At 32.6% G+C, this 22512-nt stretch overlaps 1 protein-coding gene across 1 annotated transcript; it reads left to right on the top strand.

The window, feature by feature from the left end:
• Positions 1-7772: 7772 nt before the first annotated feature.
• LOC129894808 (uncharacterized) lies at positions 7773-22142 on the top strand. Its single transcript, XM_055970441.1, has 3 exons — positions 7773-8279; positions 8373-8429; positions 21897-22142. The coding sequence occupies exons 1-3, from the start codon at positions 7773-7775 to the stop codon at positions 22140-22142; spliced, it is 810 nt and encodes a 269-aa protein (XP_055826416.1).
• The last annotated feature ends 370 nt before the right edge of the window (positions 22143-22512 follow it).

The raw sequence follows: 22512 nt of genomic DNA, 5'->3' as shown, positions 1-22512 counted from the left end.
TTGCTGAATATTCATGAAGTGCATATTATTACTGTACAAAATGCAGAGTTGAGCTTGTTTTTATGTAGGTTGTAGTTGAGGAGGTTCGATTGGGAGGACAGAAGTACTTGTATTTATTTAGCTTTGCTTAGTTTTAGTTGTCCACTTGTGAGTACCGTGTTGTTTGGTACTCACCCCTTGCTTCTACACTTGTGTAGGTTGTGATCCCGGACCTACTTGATCTACTAGTGTTTTCTATCACATTTGAGGCTATCATTCCGAGTGTTGAGGTAGCTGTTACATCCATCTAGCGGACACCTCTTACTCTTTTATTATGTTTTAGTCCTATTCTAGAGACAAAGACATTGTGATTGTATTTACTTTCATACTTCGATAATGTATTAGTGTCTCGTACACATGACAACCAGTCTTGGGGGATTTTGAGTTTATTTTACATATTTTTGATAAAGTGAAAGTTTGATTCATTTCATTATCTTCTGCACTTACTTTTCATTGGATATTAGGCTCACTTGTCTTGGTGGATTGAGATGAGTGCCATCACACCCGGATTTGGGTTGTGATAACTTCATCAATGGGTTCTTCTTCACCCATAGAGTCTCAAAGAAACTCACTTTTTTGAATCTATGATTCTTCCCCAAATCTAGGGTGTGTTGGAGTTTAATTTCTTCTTTATGAATGATCTTATTATGCATAATTTGATCATAATTCAAGGTTTTCAATAATTTTTTCATGAACCCATGCTATGCAAGTGTTTCATAGTATGAATTCATACTATATTGATATGCATGAATTATGATTTGAAGAAGTATATGAGTCAAGGATGCCTTCAAATAAAGTATCAACATGTTTTATGAAATTATGATGCTTTCGATCGAAGTAAATTTTCACTATGAATGAATATCATGATTTAGATGCTTCAATTAGTGTCTGAAAGACTTATGAAATGATGATTTTAAAGGAGTTATTTTTATGACTATGAGATTTGATGAAAGATTCGATATTACTAGATTCTTACCGTTTCCAACATATGAATATGACCATGATTATGTATGTTTTTCATTGAGAGTTTACCTAGCACCGAGTTGGACTAGTGGCAGTTGTTAACATCCCTATAAGGAGCAACGTCGTTGGACTCATGAAAAATCAATTTAATTGTTTAAAAAAGAGAATTTAAAGAAAATCTTTTATTTAAGGGATTCACCACCTAATTTTAGGATAATTAGGAAACCAATTAATTATTTTAAAAATATCTATGAAACCAAATGATTCTGGTAAGGATTCAAGTTATTCTGAAGGGAAGGTATTAGCACCCTTCAGAATCCACAATTGTGAATCCTGACTGAATTTATTTTTTCAAATTGAGGAGGAGATAAATAATAATTTGAATTGCTTCCTCAGGGAGAAACTATGGGTACATGAAAGACACTTAGTAAAAGTGCTAGTAATGGATAAATATGAATAATAAATATAAAAATAATAATAACTAAAAAATAAAATTCATATTATGAACATGTGAGACTTTGGAAATCGACGGTAATTTCTTCATTGACCAATTTTAATATAAAATTTTAATAAAATTAATAACAATGAAAAAGAAAAATGAAAATAGACACTCTACGGAGAAGACAACATCAACAATAAGGAATACAAAGCATCATCGAAATGATAACAAATTTATCACAAAATTAAAGTAAATTACTGGAAAAACTTTTAACTTTTAGCAAAAATGAATTGTACAAGCAATAATTTTTTAATATGAAAATTTAAGTAACAACTTAAAATAAAATATCTCTATTCCAAATACTTTGTAACAAAAAATAATCAAGAATTATTGTAAAACAATCTGAAGGTATCCAATAATGAGCAAAGCAATATGAAGATGGTGAAACAACACCCAAAACAAAGAACAATAATAGAACACCCAACATATCTTGTCGGAAAAAATAAAAAGATGCTCAAAAATGTCCAGAAGTAAAACTCAAATTGGTCCAACCAAGTAATAACAACAAAAAATGATTGTCAATAATAACATCAAACAGTGAAAATACCAACAAATATATGAAAAAATAGAAAGAAAAAGGAAATGGGTTACCAAAGGGTCGCATCTTTTGGATGGATCTGGAACCCTACATATGGGATGTGAGGATAAAAAATAAGGAATTGGTAGAAGCCTTACGATAGATAAAAATAGAAGAAGTTTTTCTTTCTTCTCAAGTACGGTGTCCGTTGGAGGTACGAGTGCGATCTTTGCTCGTTGGATTTCGGAGCTTGCTGGTTTGAGGTGATGCTTGTTGTTTGCTGGTTGTGAGATCTTTCTGAGGAGGGGTGAAGGGGTTGGATTTGGTTGCGTAATGCTTTGGTTCATCTTAGTTGGAACTCCTCGCTGGAGTTACTGTTGCAGCAAGCAAAGAAAGGGGAGAGACGAGAGGTGTTTGGGATCTGGTGAAGCTCATGCTTTGATGGTAGTTTTGTAGTGGAGGTTTGGTTGGAGAAGGAGAGAAAGAGAGTGAAGGAACTAGGATTAGGGTTTTTAAAGAGAGTGAAGGAACTAGGATTAGGGTTTTTAGGTGGTGGTGGTTGTCTTGTCCGATGGTGAGTTGCAGGTTGGTTGTGGTTTTGCTAGAGTGGCGAAGAAGAAACGAGAACAGTGGTGGTTTGGGGTTGATAGGCAACTACCATTTGTTTGGAAGACAAAATTTTAGGGTTTTTCATTTTTTGAAATTTTACACCACCCCTCCTAAAATTATTTCCCACCACCCCTTTTTAAAGGCCAAATAAATGGGTTATAAAGAAAAATTTTAAAACACATTTTATAAAACTATGGGCTCAAACCCATGGGCCCAAAATAATGAGCTAATTAAATATTTGGGTAACTAAATATTGTTTGTGCTTCAACAAATTTTTAAATTGTGCTAAAATAAACAAATATAATAATGGCATATAAAAATACAAATTAATGAACTGTAATAAAAATTAGCTATAATTGAAACTAAATAAAATAAATCGATAAAAATCCTAACCTCCTCTTTTAGAAATAAGAATAATTATCGATAAAATTAAATTAAAATTGTAAAAAATGCACTTTTGAATCCGTTAACAAATAAAATACTTAAAAGTATGAATTTTAAAAATATCAGGCCAAAATTTTGGTGTCAACAACTTGTCGCTTTGTTTTTCTAGGATTCATGAAATAAATTGTGGACAAACGAAGTTGACGAACCCAATTTTGATTTGATAAACTCTGAACAAAATGATATGAAACATTTGTAGAGCTTTTGAATAATACTCTAGTTCCGTCAATTGGGCTGAAAATAATAAAAATAAAGTGGAAGGACTGGTCAAAGACTAAGAACATTCACTAACCTTCGTCGTTACTTCCAAAAATGCCAAGTGAAAAGTTGTGTACCTTTGAAAGGAAGACGATCCACAAAGCACGTCACTTTGCAGTGTGATAGCTTAACTTGTCACTTGTAAGGCAGACGACCCAACTTAAATATAGCATGTCACTTAGAGTGAGATGAGACCCTAACGTGTCACTTTTTAGGGAGATGACGTTCCATCATGTCACTTTTTGGGAGGTGATATCCCAACATGTCACTTTTTAGGAAGGTGATATCCCAATGCATTACTTTTTAGGAAGGTTACTTTATAACATGTCACATTTTAGGGAGGTAACATCCCAATATGTCACTTGTTAGGGAGGTGACATCCCAATGCGTCACTTTTTATGGAGGTGACGTCCTAATATGTCACTTTTTAGGGAGGTGATGTCCCAATGTATCACTTTTTAGGGAGGTGACGTCCCAATGTATCACTTTTTAGGGAGGTGACTTTCCAATGTGTCACTTTTAATGGAGGTGACGTTCCAATGTGTCACTTTTTAGGGAGGTGAAGTCCCAATCTGTCACTTTTTGGGGAGGTGACGTCTCAACGTGTCACTTGTTAGGGATGTGACGTCCTAATCTGTCACTTTTTGGGGAGGTGACGTCTCAATGTGTCACTTGTTAGGGATGTGACGTCCAAACATATAACTTTTTAAGGGAGGTGACATTCCAACATGTCACATTTTAGGGAGGTGACGTCCAAATGTGTCACTTTTTAGGGAGGTGATGTCCAAACATGTCATTTTTTAGGGAGGTGACGTCCCAACATATCACTTTTTTAGGGAGGTGACATCCCAACATGTCACTATTTAGGGAGGTGACGTCCCAATGTGTCACTTTTTAGGAAAGTGACGTCCCAATGTGTTACTTTTTAGGGAGGTCACGTCTCAACATGTCTCTTTGAAAGGCGGATAACTCAATTTGAACTTGAAATGTCACTTGAAGGGACGTGACAACCCTACTTGCCCCTTGAAAGGCGGACGACCCAATTTGAACTTGAAATGTCACTTGAAGGGATGTGACAACCTAATGTGTCCATTGAAAGGAGGACGACCCAATTTGAACTTGAAATATCAATTGAAGGGATGTGAAAACCCAATATATCCCTTGAAAGGTGGACGACCTAATCTGAATTTGGTGTGAATGGTGTATCATAAAATCTGCAATAACAGTGTTAGTAGCAACGATAACATAAATGCAACATAAACTATACAAATATGACCTTATATGAATAATGAATAAGGAGTGATCCAATGCCTCACTTTGAAAAAAACAATATTCTAAATTTTACAAAAATGTCAATTTAAAGAAGTAACAAATCAAAAAAGTGTCATTTTGAATGGCAGGACAAACCAATTTTTAAAAAGTGTCAATTTGAATGGCATGATAAATCAATTTTAAAAAGTATCACTTTTTTTATTTTTTTTTGGTGGCCTTTTGACGAGCCATTTTATTGATTAAAAAAGAAGAAATCACCTAAATGTACAATATTCAAAAAATATTTACCACATAGAGCAACATAATTATTTTAACCATATATAGAAAATTATTTGAATTAAATTAAGTACAGTCCTTACTCTTCTAAAACTCTCACCCCATATTTTCTCTTCCCTTGTTTCTTTTCAAATTTGCTACACCAATATTCTCTCCAATCTTCTCACCCATAATTTTCTCCAAAATTAGGGCAATACTTACCTTCATAGCTTCTCAATCATGACTTTCTACAACATTAATACTCCAATTTTGGAATTAAGTGATGTGTATTCGGTGGTTATTGCAGAAGAATGAAAAAATTTAGGTGAATGCAGATTTGAATCAGTTGAAGAATATTGTGATTTCTGAGTTAGATTGCATACCTAATTCATTAGCGATACACGATTTGTATTCAGTTGTGATTCAATATGAAAGTTAAACATGGTTTGGACTACCAAGCTTAGAACTCGTGTTTTGTTACTTTGGTATAGATAAACTTTTAAACTAATGAAACATTAATAAAATACTCGCAAACGTCTTCTTTTTCTTTCCCTATTTGTTTCTCTGTGAGTTGCTACTTCACATTTTCTAATTTTCCAATTTAATTTGGTGTTGTTGCTTTTATTCTCTAATGTTTGTTCTTTTGGCAAGTCATTTCTTCAATTAATTTTGGTTGTTGCACTTGTTTGTGCTAAATGTTTTGTCAGATCCACATACACATCCAAAAAACCTAGTAGAAGAAATGTGTTTGCTATACAAAGGTTTATTTTGGGTTTTGACAATATTTTGTTTGTGTTTATGTTTTGCCTTTGACGATTTAAGTTTTATATGGTTATAGTGTCTCTAGCTTTGCTTAAGGATGAATGGAGCATTCACCATGGAAGATAATCAAAGAGAAGAGGGAGTCAATGATAGAATTAATTACAAATACTATTGTTTAATGTGTGTGTAATACAATTTTTGTTCAAGTTTAATTCATTTTTTGTGGCTATAGATCACTAAAGGTTGGTTTCATTAGATACATATTTCATTCATGTCTAATTCTCTTCTAATTCAAGTTTAATGTGTATGTAATACGTTTGTTGTTAAAGTTTAATTTATTTTTGTGGTGTACAGATCACTGAAGGTTGGTTTTGTTAGCTACATGTTTCATTCGTGTCTAATACTCTTCTAATTCAAGTTTAATATGTATGTAATACCTTTGCTGTTCAAGTTTAATTCATTTATGTAGTCTACAGATCACTGAAGGCTGATTTCATTATTACAGGTTTTATTCGTATCTAATTCTCTTATAATTCAAGTTTAATGTATGTGTAATATATTTATTGTTAAATTTTAATTATTTTTATGTCCTACAGATCACTGAAGGCTGATTTTATTAGCTACATGTTTCATTCATGTCTAATTCTCTTCTAATTCAATAAAAAAAATATGCAGGAGAAAAACATGGCTAATCTGGCTGTGCTACTTTACTTCAATGGCCGATGAGATTCTAGCAACAAGTATATTAATTACTTGGAAGATGGTGTGTTGATAAATACCGATTCAATATTTGATAGCCTCGTTTTTGTGATTGCTTCTCAATTGTCAAAAAACACATCAACAAGTAAAGTTGAAATCATATATAAGATTGATGAAAGGTCTCCTCCAATTCAAATTCATAACGATATGGGAGTAAAAGTGTATATTGAAACCAAAAAGGAACATAGAGATATGTCAAAATACCCTTTATATGTCACAACAACTGAATCGGTTAACTTGGAGAGTAATTCCACCTTAATTCCACTGTTATGTTCAGACACTTCATAAGATATGAGGATTACACACAAATCATACTTTTCTAATGCATTTAGTGGTATCAGTGATGCGTTAGAGTTAATTGACTTTGGATCATGTGAGGAAGTTGATGAGCAAGAAGAAATATAGCCAGGCATCATTATTAACCCCAATCAATCTTTTTTTGAGAAAGATCAAGTTTGTAAAAATAAATATGTCCTTACCGGTGCACTAAAAAGATATTCCATTCTTAAACACTTCGAATTCAAGACATTGAGATCAAGCTCAACATGGTAAGATTCAAATTCAAGTAAGTTTATACTATTGATTGTCTATTAATATTTTTTTTCAACATCTATTCAATACAATGCCTCGGAGAAAACTGTAGTTGGAATTTACGCGCTTCAAGCGTGAATAAATCTCAAATGTTCGCTATTAGAGATTTTGAAAGTGAACACACGTATTTGTTGCTACATAATTCATTATCGAAAAGACAATCAACAAAGACAGTTGTTGGGAGTATTATTATTGACAAATGTATTGATCAAGATGCCAACTACACACCAAGAGATATACAAAATTACATGTTACAGGAATATGGTGTGCGGCTCACATATATGCAAGCTTGGAGAGCTAAAGAAAAAGCTCTTGAATTAGTCCGAGGTGATCCAGCTCAATCATATGCAAAGTTGCCAAGTTACTTTCACATACTAGAGGCAACTTACCTTGGTTCTTATATAAGATTGCACAAATCAGAGGATGACCATTTACTATATGCATTTGTAGCTCTATTTACATCGATAAAAGGATGGGAGTATTGTAGACCAATTGTAGCTATTGATGGAACTTTTCTAAAAGAAGCATACAAAGGGACAATGCAAACAACTAATACCTTAGATGCAGCAGGTGAGACTTTTTGAATACAATACTAATGCTTCTATAAATGAAATTCTAATTTGTATTAAAAGTCTGCACAATGTATTAAAAGTGTATTACACATGAAACAAAAATGTATTAAACATTATACCTGATGCAGGGAGTATACTGCCTCTTGCTTCTGCCATTGTTGATTCAGAGAATGATGCATCTTGGAGGTGGTTTTTTGAACAATTCAGAGAGACATTTGGTCAAAGATCAGAGATGTGTATCATTTCAGATAGGCATGCAAGCATTATTAAGTCAACTTCAACTGTCTATGATGAAATACCTCATTTCGCGTGTATATGGCACTTGTTGCAAAATATAATAAAAAACTTCAGAAAGAGTCAGCAAAAGGTAACAGAATTGTTCTACTCTATGGCAAAAACATATACCACGATAGAGTTTAATCAATATATGACAATTGTTAAGAAGATAGAAAAGAGGATTAAAGACTACTTGTTGAACATTAGATACAACAAATGGTCACGTGTTCATGCTCAGGTAAATAGGACTTGGATGATGACATCAAACATTGCAGAATCAGTCAATTCAAGAACAAGACATGTCAAAGTTCTTACAGTCTTGCACCTCTTAGAATTCATGAGACAACTTGTTCAAAAATGGAATAACAATAACAGGTCAAAGGCAATATTTTTAGAATTTTACCTTGGGAAAAAGTATGAAAAATTTCTACAACGTAACAAAACTGCATCAGAGAAATTAAGAGTATGGTATCTGTAAATTTCTTTTTGCTAATATTTTTTCTTCTGATTCACATGTAACATCTCTCTTGCATATATTTCTTCTTATTTTTCATAGGTTAGAGATACAAATGAATATGTGTATACAGTACTTGATGGCATTACACAATTCACGGTATATCTTCAATAATGTACATGCACATATGGGAGATTTCAATTGGATGAGCAGATATGTCCACATGCTTTGGCTGTTTTAACAAAAAACACACTAGTTATGAAATATATTGCTCTGATTACTACACAAGAGGGAATTTATTGTTGACATACCAGTTTCACTTGAATCCCCTTCAGATGAAAGCACCTGTAATATACCAACACACATTCTTGAAGAGGTTGTACTTCCACCACTTGGAAAGAGACCTTATGGGAGGCCAAAATATAAAAGACACATGCAATTGAGAGAAGATGGATTCAAAAAATCAAAAAATAACATGCTGCAATTGTGGACAACAAGGTCACAATTGGAAGACTTGCAAGAATGTTAGGCCTTTGAATTAAGAATAAAGAATGACATTTGAAATAAAGAATAAACTCTGTTTGTTTTAGGTCATTAGTTTGCTACAAGAATTCATTTTTTAGTTCAAGTTTAATTTATTTTTTATGGTCTGAAGGCTTTTTCATTAGCTACAATTTTCATTCGTGTCTAATTCTCTTCTAATTCAACTTTAGTGTGTATGTAATTCATTTTTAGTTGAAGACTAATTCATTTTTGTGTTTTATGGATTACTGGAGGTTTTTTCAATAGCTACATTTTTCATTCGTGTCTAATTCTCTTCTAATTCAATTTTCATGTGTATGTAATTCATTTTTGTGTTTCTATAGATCACTGAAGGCTTTTTTATTGACTACACTTTTCATTCGTGTATAATTCTATTCTAATTCAACTTTAATATGTATGTAATTTATTTTTCATTCAAGTTTAATTCATTTTTCATTCAATTTTAATTCATAATGCAGGTTTCAGTTTGATAACACTACCAAAATACTTTAACATTAACATATCTATGTATTACATTATAAAAAAAGAAGAAGATATATTTTACATGAACAAAAAACTATATGAAATTTGTATTTTACATGAACAAAAATCATCTTAAAAAAGATAGCACAAAACAATCTTCAAAACCTAACTAATATATCAGCTATAACTATTTTTCGACAATATAGTTTTCATAGACATTTTAACTAATATAACTACATTTATTTATTTATGTGGTCTTTTATCTTCACTTTAAAAGTTACTCTTTTGCTTCTTCACTGCATATTCTATAGTAGAGCCCCAAACCTCTTTCGGAGATTGCGCCTCAACTGAATTAAGATCAACAGCCTCTTCTCCTATATACAAAATAAATCTTTTAGTAATGCATTAAGGGAGGAGAAGGTAGAGTAATTAGAGATCAAAGAAGTTTATTTGAATTTTCAAAATAAAACTAATACCATTTATATCAGCAACAACCTCAGATAAAACTTGTTCAATAGCAATTCCTGCAACATATTCATCTGTACATAACATGAATAATTTAAACAAAGTTGAATGAAAGTATATGAAATGTGTATTATATTTGTATTTAACCCTTCGTTAATAATTTTTCTTTCAGAATTTTCAACAGTAGCAAATTTAACGGAAGCTTTAAACACTTAAGATTTTTCATGCTGAGTTGATTCTACAACTTGAGTGTCATGCCCTCTTGACACATGTATTGATGCATCAACACAAGGAGAAAATGCTGTGTGTAATTAAAATATATTACAAGAAAAATATATGAATAAAAAATTCAAGCTTAAACTACAACTTAGATAAGTAAAAGCTCTAAACAGCAAATAAACTACTAGTTAACTCCCTGCCAGCAAGCAAAAAACGATATTATAGATGTATTTAAAACATAAAAGAACCTCCATTGAAGTCTAATCCACCTGAAAATGTCTCGCCAGCCTTTTTGTTAGATGATTTCCTGGCTTTTTGAGTAAAAGAACTGTTGATGTCTCTCTTAGCAAAAAACAAAGAAATATCCTTCAATAATTGTTTGTTGAAATTCATCACAATTTTTTTCATTTGAATAGATTGTAAGTCTATCTTCTCTTCAAGAGCTTTGTGATTTTCATTCGCCTAGTATATAATTAAATATAACACAAATATTAGAATAACAGTTTTGAAAAAGATAAAGTCTAAATCCAAGTTAGCTTATATCTTTACAAGTTCTTTTCTCAACTCTATAACCTGCCTAGTCAACATATCTAGACTATGCTTTGATCCTTTCGGCTCTAAATTCAAGATTTCATAATAATAATCACGAGGTTCAGGAAGCCTCAATTTAGATACCTCATCTTCACTTGCCATTATATTCTCAAACTGAAATTAAAATACAGAAATAAATAGATGTATTAACTTGAGTTGAACTAATATATATATGTGTCATAAATTGTATTAACTTTGTATAGATACCTTGCATTTCATAGTCATAAAGATGCCATTTTCAATATGCTTTTGCCAAGGACTTTCAGCAACTGTTTTCACCTCAAAATTCTTGGAATAGAATCAGAAATTTGAAGAGCTAAATCTTCATCGACTCTAGAACAATACTCAAAAATACAAATTTGAAGGGCAAGAGGAAATCCACCTAATCTATAGTATTGATTGGTTGAATTAAGCCTGTGCCTCACATTATCAAGCAACTTCTTGTAGACTTCTAAACACCACGGTTAAGAATTGAATTGTCCACTTTCCACAAGGTAGAAATTTCTATTACTAATTTGGTATTCATTGTTCTCATATGAGAATAAAAAATCATTAATAATTAACAAAACAACTAGAGAAATGGTAAAATCATCATCTATGCATTTTTTTGATAAAAACAACTCACGTAGATGATTTTTTTGAACAGTGATTTATTCAGGGAAATAATTGCTCAACAACCGACAAGGAGAATCTAGAACATTAACAGAGCAACCATCACTAACACAATTTAAGCCTGTAATTAACCTAAATTCCCTAAGCCCAAAAAATAGCCTTTTCTCATTTAATTCAACAACAAACACATCATCTGGTGTGTGTTTTAACTCCCTGTTCATAAGGCAATAAATAAGTTGGAGTTGTGTGGTCACTTTTGGAAGGTAAAGAAAGTAACCAAAATAAGTATTCCTAAACAACTCAAGCTATTTTCCAGATAAAGAAAGTTTTATTTTCTTAATCACGTCATGATTAGTATATGACGACCACCTTCTTGAAGAATACAAAACATCTGGATGTCTCCAGAATTTACGATCCTACATATAAATAATATCAATCTATCACTATATATTATTATATCTTAACATGAACTCTCAAATAGGACTTAAAAGATATGCGAGATTTCAAGGAAAGAAGAGTAGCTTTATCAATGCTAATATTAGCTAGTGAAGAAGTATGGTGATGAAGCATAATGAAAACTGGAAGAGAAAATAGAAGATTGCAAATTCTACCCATGACTGTTTTTATATTGGAATGTCTTTTATATGACAATAATTGATAATACAAAGTAATGATCTTAGAAGATCTATTTATTGATATCAAATCTGCCTTTGGTCTTAAGCTCAACAATAAGAAAAGATAAATACAAAAGATTAAGGGATTATGAATCTAACGTAAGAAGTGATTTCAAAATAGAGAAACTACACTCGACAATAAATCAGAATTTTATCAAACTACACTTGATTTAAAGTGACCGTACAGAGATATTGTAGAGTGTAGATATATAAAAAGGAGCTAGTCATGCAATAGTTATACATCTAAAGATTTCTTCAGCAATCAAGGAAAAAGGAAAAGAAACAGACATGACTCCGATGTAAAATAAAAGTAAATCAAATATTTCATTTAAAAATGAACTACTGCCAATGTGTACTCCTCAAGTTTCAAGGAAAACACATCATCACAAACATACTAAACTTTAATGATTGCTTTGGTTTTTGCAAAAAAAAGGGATATTACTGTTTCTTTTTCACTCCTCTTTTAATAATGGAAGACTCTTGAAAGCAGTCTTAGCTTAGATTAAATTATTCTCATTGAAAAGCCAATAGTTGTGAGGGAGAATAAGGTTAAAGAATCATATGATAAAGAAATTTGCTTTGGATTCATTTTTGCCTGTAGTTTTTGCTGGTCTACATGTGGCTAGTTCTTAAAACATTAGATTTATGGGAGGATGATGAATGAGATTATTGATTGTTCCAATAAGTAGGAAGATGCTAACATAGGTTGCATATTAGAATTAAAGATCACTGTCTGTAATTCTCTTCTAATTCAACTTTAATGTGTGTGTAATACACATTTTAGTTCAAAGTTTAATTCATTTTTGTGGTGTAGAAATCACTTAATTTTTTTTATTAGCTATAAGTTTCATTCATCTCTAATTCTCTTCTAATTGAACTTTAATGTGTGTGTAATACACATTTTCATTCAAATTTTAATTCATTTTTGTAGTGTACAGATCACTAAAAACCTTTTTCAATTAACTACAGGTTTCATTCATCTCTAATTCTCTTCTAATTCAACTTTAATGTATGTGTAATACATTTTAGTTCAAAGTTTAATTCATATATATTTATTTATTTTTTAAAAAAATTGCAACACAAAAGATCTAACAATTCATGGCAAAACTTCCAACAATCACTAATATAATAAACTTGAGTAAATAAATTTAGACTATAATAAAAGTATCAAATACACAAATTGTTTCTTCAACATCTAGCACACAAGTTCAAAATAACAACAAACTAAGAAAACATACATAAACAAATTGAAAATGCTATCAGTTAAATAATGTGTTGGTAGAATGACATACCGGATATAAACTCTCCGATAGAACCGTATTTTTGCACAGTTGATTTCTTCTTTTTGGATTCTTCTCGTAAGAAATTGTAGGTCTCACTTTCTTTGATTGAAATTGAGAAGGTAAATCCTCAAAATCATCATCACTGCCAACAAATTTCTTAGATGCTAATGCAACATCAACTCATTTTCTTTTCGATTTAGATTTAGAACTCAATTCACTGGTTTTTTTCTTACTTCTATCGCTCTTTTTCTTCACATGCAATGCTTGAAAATTTTGATTAACCTCACCACCAGCTTCTTCTGGAGATTGATTTACAGAAATTCTCAAACTAAAAGTAGGACTGACATTCACTTTACCACTGCCGGTTGAATCAACAATTCAAATTCGTGGGCTTCTTCTAAGAAATTGCTGACCTTTCATTACAATTGTGCACCTAAAACCTATGAATTTCGTGTGAAACACAAAAAAGATGAAGGAATAAGGGAAGAATGAAGAAGAGATGAAGGAATAAGAGAGATAGAGGCAGAAACTGAAGAAAACCCTTAGACAAAGAGAGAGATAATGCCCTTTCCTTTTCCTCAAATAAAAAGTGTATATAATGTCTTATTTAATTAAAGTATTGTTACTGATTGTTAAAAATGATAATAAAATAAAAGTATATTTAAAAATGGTAAATATTTTTTAAAACACATTCAATTAAGTAATTTTTTCATTAAAAATGGTTCTACAAATCCATTAGGATCAGAGGCCCAAATAATATAAAATAAAATAACAAACAGATAAAGCCCATCTGTACCTATATCACTTTCTAAAAAATGGAAAGTTACCCTAACTATGTCCTCTTCTTTCTCGCTTTCCATTTTCATCTTTTTCTTCAAGATGCTTCCTGGCAATAGTCGTCGGAACTTGATTCTCCGTCGCCTTCTCCTCTGGGATTGTTTCCGTGTGTGGAGTTCAAAGTGCTGGCTGTATGGTGATTGCAACCCTATCTCAGGTTCCTCTTTATTCTGTTTATGTGTTTTTCTTTCTTTATTTAGCTCTGACCAATTTTCTTCTTTCTTCAGCTGATATCTAGCTTGATGAATGTAACCGCTTTGGTTCCGAGCTGCCCTCCATGCTTAATGCTCAAGATGAAGTTGTGCCCTATTTTTGTAAATGCTTTTGTTGCATCCCTCCCCCTCATATGTATATATTTGGCTCTGAATTATCATGACTCCTGATTCGCTTTGTCTTTATCATGATGGTAGGAATTTATGATTTGTCTATATTAATGATCCTTTTCCCTACTGTTGATAAATCTGAAAAAGTATCACTTTTTATTGGATAACAAATCAATTTTAAAAGGTATCACTTTGAATGGGATGACGATCCAAAAATGCAATTTAATGGTGAATGATTCAAAAGGTTGCTTTGAATAAGTATTAAAAGATGGGTGTCAACCCATTTTTATTTTTTGAACAATGAAACATATTTTGACTGCAGTAGCTCCAACAATTAGTATTGCATAGATAATTTTCACAATGATTTCTAATCTTACCGAGATTGATTTCAAGGTAATTTCAATGGCTTTAAATGGTACCTCAAATGTACTTAAGTAACGCCAAGATTTGTTCATCTTGCTTCAAACAAATACTTTGAACTAGGCTCAACATCATGCTTCTTGTGCCCTCACCGTAAAGGAAGTCCCAATTTATGCACATTTTAAGTGTTTTAATTTGAGGACATTTTGTGAAGTACACTCACAAGCAAAACAATGTTCAATGCATGCAATTATGATACCATAGAATTAACCTTCATGTAAATCTTCACTAATGTGAGAAAATTTGAAATGAAATCATGTAGGGGTTGATATCGGCTTGTATATAGGTTTAGGGAAGGGTAGGATAGTGTGATACCCCAGAAATCATATAAGGGATCTCTAACACCAAGTCGAGTCCAAAGAACTCCAATCGATTAAGTTTTCGGACGAGTTAATATAAGGGTCAACTTCAAACGACCATATATCCTAGGATATAAAGAACTGGGTGGACCACGACCTACCAAATTAAAGGTCTTTGAGTCTTCTTTCCAATGCCACCAAGATTATAATTTGTGGAGTTCGAAGTCAAAAGTTATGGCCATTTTACTACAGACTAGTACTGTAGGAATTTCAGGCCTGGGCGAAATTTAGGCTTGGCACTCCAGTGGCGCCCCACGCCACTATAGCGCCATAAAATAGCCTTAGAAGTTTGGGGCTTGGCGCGACGTGCCACTATTAGATGTGCAGGGTTTTAAGCCTATTTTGGCTTGGCGCTGCAGTGGCGCGATGCGCCACTATAGCGCCAATAAGGTTTTTGCCCAATTTTTCAGATTTTTGAAGAGGGGCAACTTGGACTTTTTACTAATTATATATACACCATCCTTGGAAATTTTTGGACCATTTTTCAGTCCTCCCTCTCTCTCTAAAAAGCCCTAATATTTTCCCTCTCTTCTTCTTCTTCTTCTTCTCCAAATCCATCTCCAACAAAGGGTGCTTTCAAAAGTTTCAAGAATTCAAGCCTTCCATTGAAGACCTAACATCAAGGTCTCTTCAAAGTCTTCAAACAAGGTATGTAAGGCTAACCTAAAATATAGATTGAGTTCTTCCATATGCCCATAGATGTGTTGGATAGGAGTTGTGAAAGAGTTGAACCTTTTAAGAATGTTTTCTTGAAAGTTTTCCTAAACTATAGAATGTTTTTAGATACTATTGGTTGGTTGATGATTTTAATGACTTAAGTTACTAAATAGTTATCTTTCATAATTATTGACTACAAATGTACCTTTGTATATAGATTTATAGATGTTGACGATATTCTTGAGTTGAGTTTTGTTGAGAGTATGGATTCATGTTTCATTCACATGAACCCGAGATGAGATTTCTTTGGTCATAATTTGTCTTGAGTTGAGATGGATGGTTTTGTGTATATGTGTATTGATTGGAATGAAAAGAATGAATTGGATAGTTAAGAATGCCCTTTTGCTTCCAGAAATTGAACATAGGACTAAAATAAGGATTTTGGAATAGATGTTTGACGATTGATGTGATGATGATATTTGAAAATGATGTGATGATAATGTTTGATGATGACGATGATGTGATGATGATGTTTGATGACGATGTGAATAATGGTATTTGACGATGATATGAATGGAGAGGTTATGTTGATGAGCATATTGTGTGATGAAGTGGATTGGAGTCTAATGCGATTTTGTGGTATGTGATGTGCATAATTTGAGTTGGTTGGAGTCTTAGGAATATTTTGAAAATAAATGATCTTTTGAGGAGGAGCTTTAAATAAATTATTTGTGAACCTTTTTGCATAAACTATTTACACACTATTTTGAGTCTAAGAATTATTAGTTTCATCTATGATTTAAAAAGAGTTTAAGCATGAGTTGAGTTTGAAAAGTCTTTTAATTATTTTGAACATGAGTATTTTGAGTATAAATGAGTTGAATATTTTTACATAAAAATGTCTATTTTGAGGTAGAGTTGAGGAGTTGGAATTATATTTTTAATGCATATAATATTTTCTACATCCATTGAGTTGAGATGGTATCAATTTAAAGAGAAGAGTTTGATGATTTGAGATGAGTCGATTTGAAAGAAGGTCCAATGAGGCCAGATTTGATTTGAGTTTTGAAAAGAGTCCAATGAGACTAAACGAGTTGATTTGAAAGAGTCCAATAAGACTAAATGAGTATTTTGAGTATTTTACTCACTTGATAGATATGAGCATATTGAGTCTTGGGAGGAGTATCGAGCACCGAATTGGGTAAGAGTATAGTCCATACTCGAACTGATAAACTACGTCGCCAAATGTAGGAGGGGATGGAACCGTTAAAGTCGGATGCTTCCCATTTTGTTGTCCTAACATTATAGACTTGGTTGGATTGGATCCATGATTGGTTGATTCGTTCATACCCTGGCAAGGTATGAACGGACGCGGCAACAACATCGGCTTGTTATACTATCACTCGGTCATAGGTGATGGTTGTCGGTTAGAGAAACTCCCAATGGTATGGATTGTGCTTGATATGATTGGTTTGATTGTGATTGCAGATGATTGAGTTGAATTGTAAAACATTGCACAATTCTAAATTGCATATCTATTAAATTGAGTTGATTGCATATGATTGGATTGGATTGGATTGGGTATGTGATTGGATTGGGTTGGATATGTGATTGGATTGGATTAGATAATATGTGATTGAATTAGAGTTGATGGTATGTGATTGGATTGGATTGGACACGTGATTGGATTGGATGGGATCGAGTTATAAATGATTTGATTGAACTGTATTGTACATGATTGTATTGGATTGTATGGTATATGATTGGTCTTTGTCTAAAAATGTATTCTTACTTTAGACTTATGACGTCTTATGTGAGTCTTTCCTACCTTTTTATTTGAGATAGTTGACCCGATGTTATTCTTCCTTGAGGTATGTTTCATTCTGCCATATTACATACTCGTACATTCCATGTACTGACATCCATTTAGACCTGCATCGTTTCATGATGCAGAGACAGGTTTAAGAGATCGTCAATAGGAGCACCATTGAGGATCTACACACATTCAGCGTATTGGTGAGTCCTCCCCTACATTCGGAGGACACTGCTTATGTTATTCTTGCGTTGAGTTAGCCCTTTTCATTTGATTTGAGGTAGCCATGAACATGTCATTGGCACCAATTAGATAGTAGTGATAGAGGCTTCATATACTAGATAGTGATAGATCGATTGAGTATTTCTTTCCTTAAATTATTCTTGTCAAACTATTTTTAATGACAAATATTAGAGTTGATTTGTTAGCCCATGGCCTTTATTCTTTGAGTTACCCACCGAATATTCTCTTTATATTTTTTTTTTCTTTCGCTGATTGAATGAAGGAACGGATGTGTAATCAGGCTATGTGGTTCGCTTGGGAGCCAGAAATGGCTTTTGAGTGCCGGTTATGTCTAGGGTACCCTCTCGGGGCGTGACAGATAGTCATTTGAGATAAAAGTGACTTAATTCCTTCTTGAGCATTGCACTGAATTTGTGCTTTCAATGTTTGTAACGCTTTTAGCGCTTGATCCTTTTTGTTGTCCCTTTCTTGTATATCTTTTGACTTCTTTTGAAGCTTAAGTTGTCTGAGCTTTTTCCCGTTCTCATCATCTTTTGAAGTTTCTCCTATTTGCTTGGAGTATTCTTCTTCTTTTGTTGAAATTTTACTTGCTTGAACTTGTGGGGATTTCAACTCTTTCTTCTTCTTGTTTTGAAATTCATTTTTGCATTCTTGACTTTCAAGGACTTTGCAATTGTTGTCTTTAACAGATTTAAACTTTTAATCTTTTTTTGTAATTCACACGTCTTCAGTGCATTCAAGAAGGTCAGGCCAAGAGAGGAATAGTGCGTATAAGCACTCAAAAAGGGTATAGGCTAAATGTGGTTGTCCAAAGAAAAAGCTTAAGGCTCAAAATGGTGACATACTAAGGATTCAGGTCATTTGGAAGGCTTTGAAAGGCACAAACGGGTCAAAAAGGCAACATTACTCAAAATTTTGCCTCATAACATTCCGACCAAGTTCTAGATCAACAATGTAACACAATTGAATACAATTCAAAAGTCACCGCACAATGCACATGAAACAGTGAAGCTGACTTTGTTTTTATCTCTAATGCATGCTAGAGAATATTTTCATGTGTAACAAAAGTATGAATGAGAGGTACTAAAAGAATCTATGGTTTATCATGAAGTCAATCTTCTCTATTGTACTGGCCATTCTATTCATATGCTAAGTCAAAATATGATTCTAAAAATAGAAAACATTTTTTTGAAACTTTTTTAATAAGGAATACCGAACCCAAGAAGGGCTTCCTACATATCTCAATGAGATGAGAATCGGGTGTGTGTAGTTCGTGCAGACATGGTATAAGACATATGTTTGAACTACAAATGAATTTTTTGAAAGAAAAATAACAGAAATTAAAAACCCAATGAGTCGCATTAAAGGATGAACTACCCAAATTTTTAAAAATGTCAAATAAAAAATATTTTTTTTCATTTTTTTTAAAGAAATGTAAGAAGAATAATGTAGTGGTTTCCTAATTGATTTGGATCCGGTCACTACAGGGCTTGGTTTAATCAAATTATCGAGTTTATGTTTTAATTTATTATGGGCCTTTATTTGGGTCTTTGTAAGAAGTTTTGATACTTAATTAAAAGAAAATAAAATATATTTAGTAAACATAATATCATGTACAAAGGTGTAGACAAACTCAGAGTAGGGCTTCAAGAATCAAGTGTCTGAGTGTAATCTTGAAGAAATTTTTGAGAACTTTCCTAAAAAATTTTGCCTCCAGTTTTAGCTTCACAAACTTTGATATTCAATCTTGTAGCAAATGTCTTCTTTGTGAAATTTTTTGAGACCCTCTTAAAACATTTTGCCCCAATTTTCATTGTAAAATAATGGAAAGCTTATGGGGAACATGACTGAACAGTTGTGGTGCCTACCTATCCCATTGAAGCAGGAATCAAGTCAAACGTAGTCCCAATAGTTGCAATTGGCAAAAATGGAGCTATGAATAGAATGCCCTCACCAACAATTAATATAAATGGAATGGAATGAAATAATGAATAAATCATGTTTGAAGCAATACATATGTACTAAGCACAAAATCAAATAAATATGGGTGAAACAAATTATATAGCATTTAATACACAAATAATGTATAGTGCGTCCTAGCATACGTGTTACCTTTTAAGAAAAGGTAAGCCTAACAATTGAATAATGTGTATGTCATTTGCAAAATACTCCATTGCCCCCAAAAATATATTTATACAAGCTTTTAGGAATAAAAGAAATGGGGATACACAATAGGGGAAAAAGTATACAAATAAATTTCAGTCCCAAAAAGGGGTACAAACCTAAACTAAGCTTCGATGAGAGATCTCTCCCTTTTTCTTCTTGAAATTTCCAAACGCCTTTCGAATGAAGATCTTTCTTAAATTACAATAAAAAAGAAAAAACTAAACTACAAATGAAAAAAATTCCAAACCCCGAGGGACAATGATACATATAACCCAACATACATATCCTACAAATTTAGTAAATAACTGGGATGATTGTGTTTTATTGACCGCGGGCCAATTAGATACAAGATGGTCTTCTAATGGACCCAGTATGCATGGGTAATGGGTCATCTTATGTTAATGTGCTAAATCAAGGTTTTGGTTTCAGCTCTACGCTAGGTTGGCTAAGAATGACTTTTGAAAGACTGGTAACCCAAGAAGACAACTTAGTATGGAACTCACGACAACCATTGGACGCATGACGAACCAATAAATCACCGATCATTTCAAAAAAATGGTTAATTATAAAAAAGCCCGACTACAGTTTCGCAAAAATAGTTCTTTAATATACTATTTATTCAATTGGAAGAAGCCATGAATGAAGATGACAGTGTACATATAATTAAACAAATAATGAGTAAATAATAAGTACAATATACAAATAACAAAATATACAACAATGTATGACATAATGAAAGCAAACTCTCCTCAATTTGAAAAATGAATCCATAATGGTTAGAACCTCTATATTCCTTAGTAGAGTCACCATTCTGTTGACATCCCTATAAGAAGCAACGTCATGGGACTCATGAAAAATTAATTTAATTGTTTAAAATAGAGAATTTAAAGAAAATAATTAATTCAAGGGAGTCGCCACCGAATTTTAGAATAATTAGAAAATTAATTAATTATTTTAAAAATTTCTATAAAACCGAATGATTCTTAATAAGGGTTCAAGTTATTTCTAAGGGAAGGTATTAGCACCCTTTAAAATCCACAATTGTGGGTCCCAACTGGACTCATTTTTTCAAATTGAGGAGGAGATAAATAATATAACATGTATAATAAACATGAATTGTACAGAAAAATAAAAAAAATAAATATAAGGAACGGCCTAATATTTGCCTAACGTCGATAATATACCTAATAATTTGAATTTAAATCGAATCGCTTCCTCAAGGAGAAAATATGGGTACCTGTAAAGACATTTAGTAAAAGTTCTAGTGATGGATAAATATAAATAATAAATATAAAAATAATAATAACTAAAAAATAAAATCCTTCTTATAAACATGTGCAACTTTGAAAATCGGAAGTAATTTCTTCATTGTCCAATTTTAATATCAAATTTTAATAACATTAATAACAATGAAAAAGTAAAAATGAAAACAGACACTCTACAGAGAAGACAACATCAACAATAAGGAATACAAAGTATCAACGAAATGATAACAAATTTATCACAAAATTAAAGTAACTTACTGGAATTTTTTTTAACATTTTGTAAAAATGAATTGTACAAGCAATAAATTTTCAATATGAAAATTAAAGTAACCTCTTAAAATAAAATCTTTATTCCAAATATTTTGTAACAAAAAATAATCAAGAGTTATTGTAAAACAATCTGAAAGTATCCAATAATGAGCAAATTAATATGAAGATGATGAAACAACACCCAAAACAAGAACAATAATAGAACACCCAACATATCTTGCCGGAAAAAATAATAAGACTTTCTAGGATGTTTATGAAGTCGTGTCTAGTAGAGTCTTGCTTATGGGTGTGTCGCGCACCACACTTATAATCCAGAGGCTATAGGACATTTGGAATTGTTTCACATATTTCATAATATGAGTTCGCGCGATAGAGTTTAACTCTATAAAACTTTCTTTCTAATTCGTACATTTATACGTTGCAGACCATGCCTCCCAAATGTATAGCCAGTCAGAGGAATGCTGCTAGCACTGAGGTTCCACAGTTAGAGATGCCTCCACCAAGAACTAGGGGCCGACCTGCAAGGTCTACTGAGGTACCCCCAATACCTACTGTTCATACCACTCCTACTTTGAAGGTAGAATTCAGAGGAGCTATTGCCATGCTCACTCAACTGGTAGCTGCCCAGATGGGTAACCATAGTTTACCAACTCCTAGCTCTAGCTCTTAAGAGTCGTCTTCCACCACAAGGATTAGATATTTTCTGAGGATGAACCCGCCAGTCTTCACAGGGTCTAAGGTTGAGGAGAATCCTCAAAATTTCATTGATAAGATGTGGAAGATCTTGAAAACGATGCATACTACCGAGGTCGAGGGTACTGGTATGCTCTAAGTCTTTTCTTTTGATGTGAATGCATTACTTGATCCGGGTGCTACATTATCTTTTGTAACTCCTTACTTGGCTAGTAAATTTGAGATCCTTCCTGAGTGTCTTCTCAAGCCTTTTAGCGTGTCTACTCTTATTGGTGAGTATATCTTAGCTGAGAGGGTCTATAGAGATTGTACTATGTCAATCTTTCACAAGGATACCATAGTTGACT

This window comes from Solanum dulcamara, chromosome 7, assembly GCF_947179165.1.
Source record: "Solanum dulcamara chromosome 7, daSolDulc1.2, whole genome shotgun sequence".
Lineage (NCBI taxonomy): Eukaryota > Viridiplantae > Streptophyta > Magnoliopsida > Solanales > Solanaceae > Solanum > Solanum dulcamara.
Note: the sequence above shows the minus strand (reverse complement) of the source record. Positions and strands in the feature narration are given on the sequence as shown.

Coding starts and splice junctions, on each gene's coding strand:
- LOC129894808 (XM_055970441.1), top strand. CDS start 7,773: ATGTGTATCATTTCAGATAGGCATGCAAGCATTATTAAGTCAACTTCA. Junction 8,280..8,372: donor CTGCATCAGAGAAATTAAGA/GTATGGTATCTG, acceptor TATTTTTCATAG/GTTAGAGATACAAATGAATA. Junction 8,430..21,896: donor ATGGCATTACACAATTCACG/GTATATCTTCAA, acceptor TATACGTTGCAG/ACCATGCCTCCCAAATGTAT.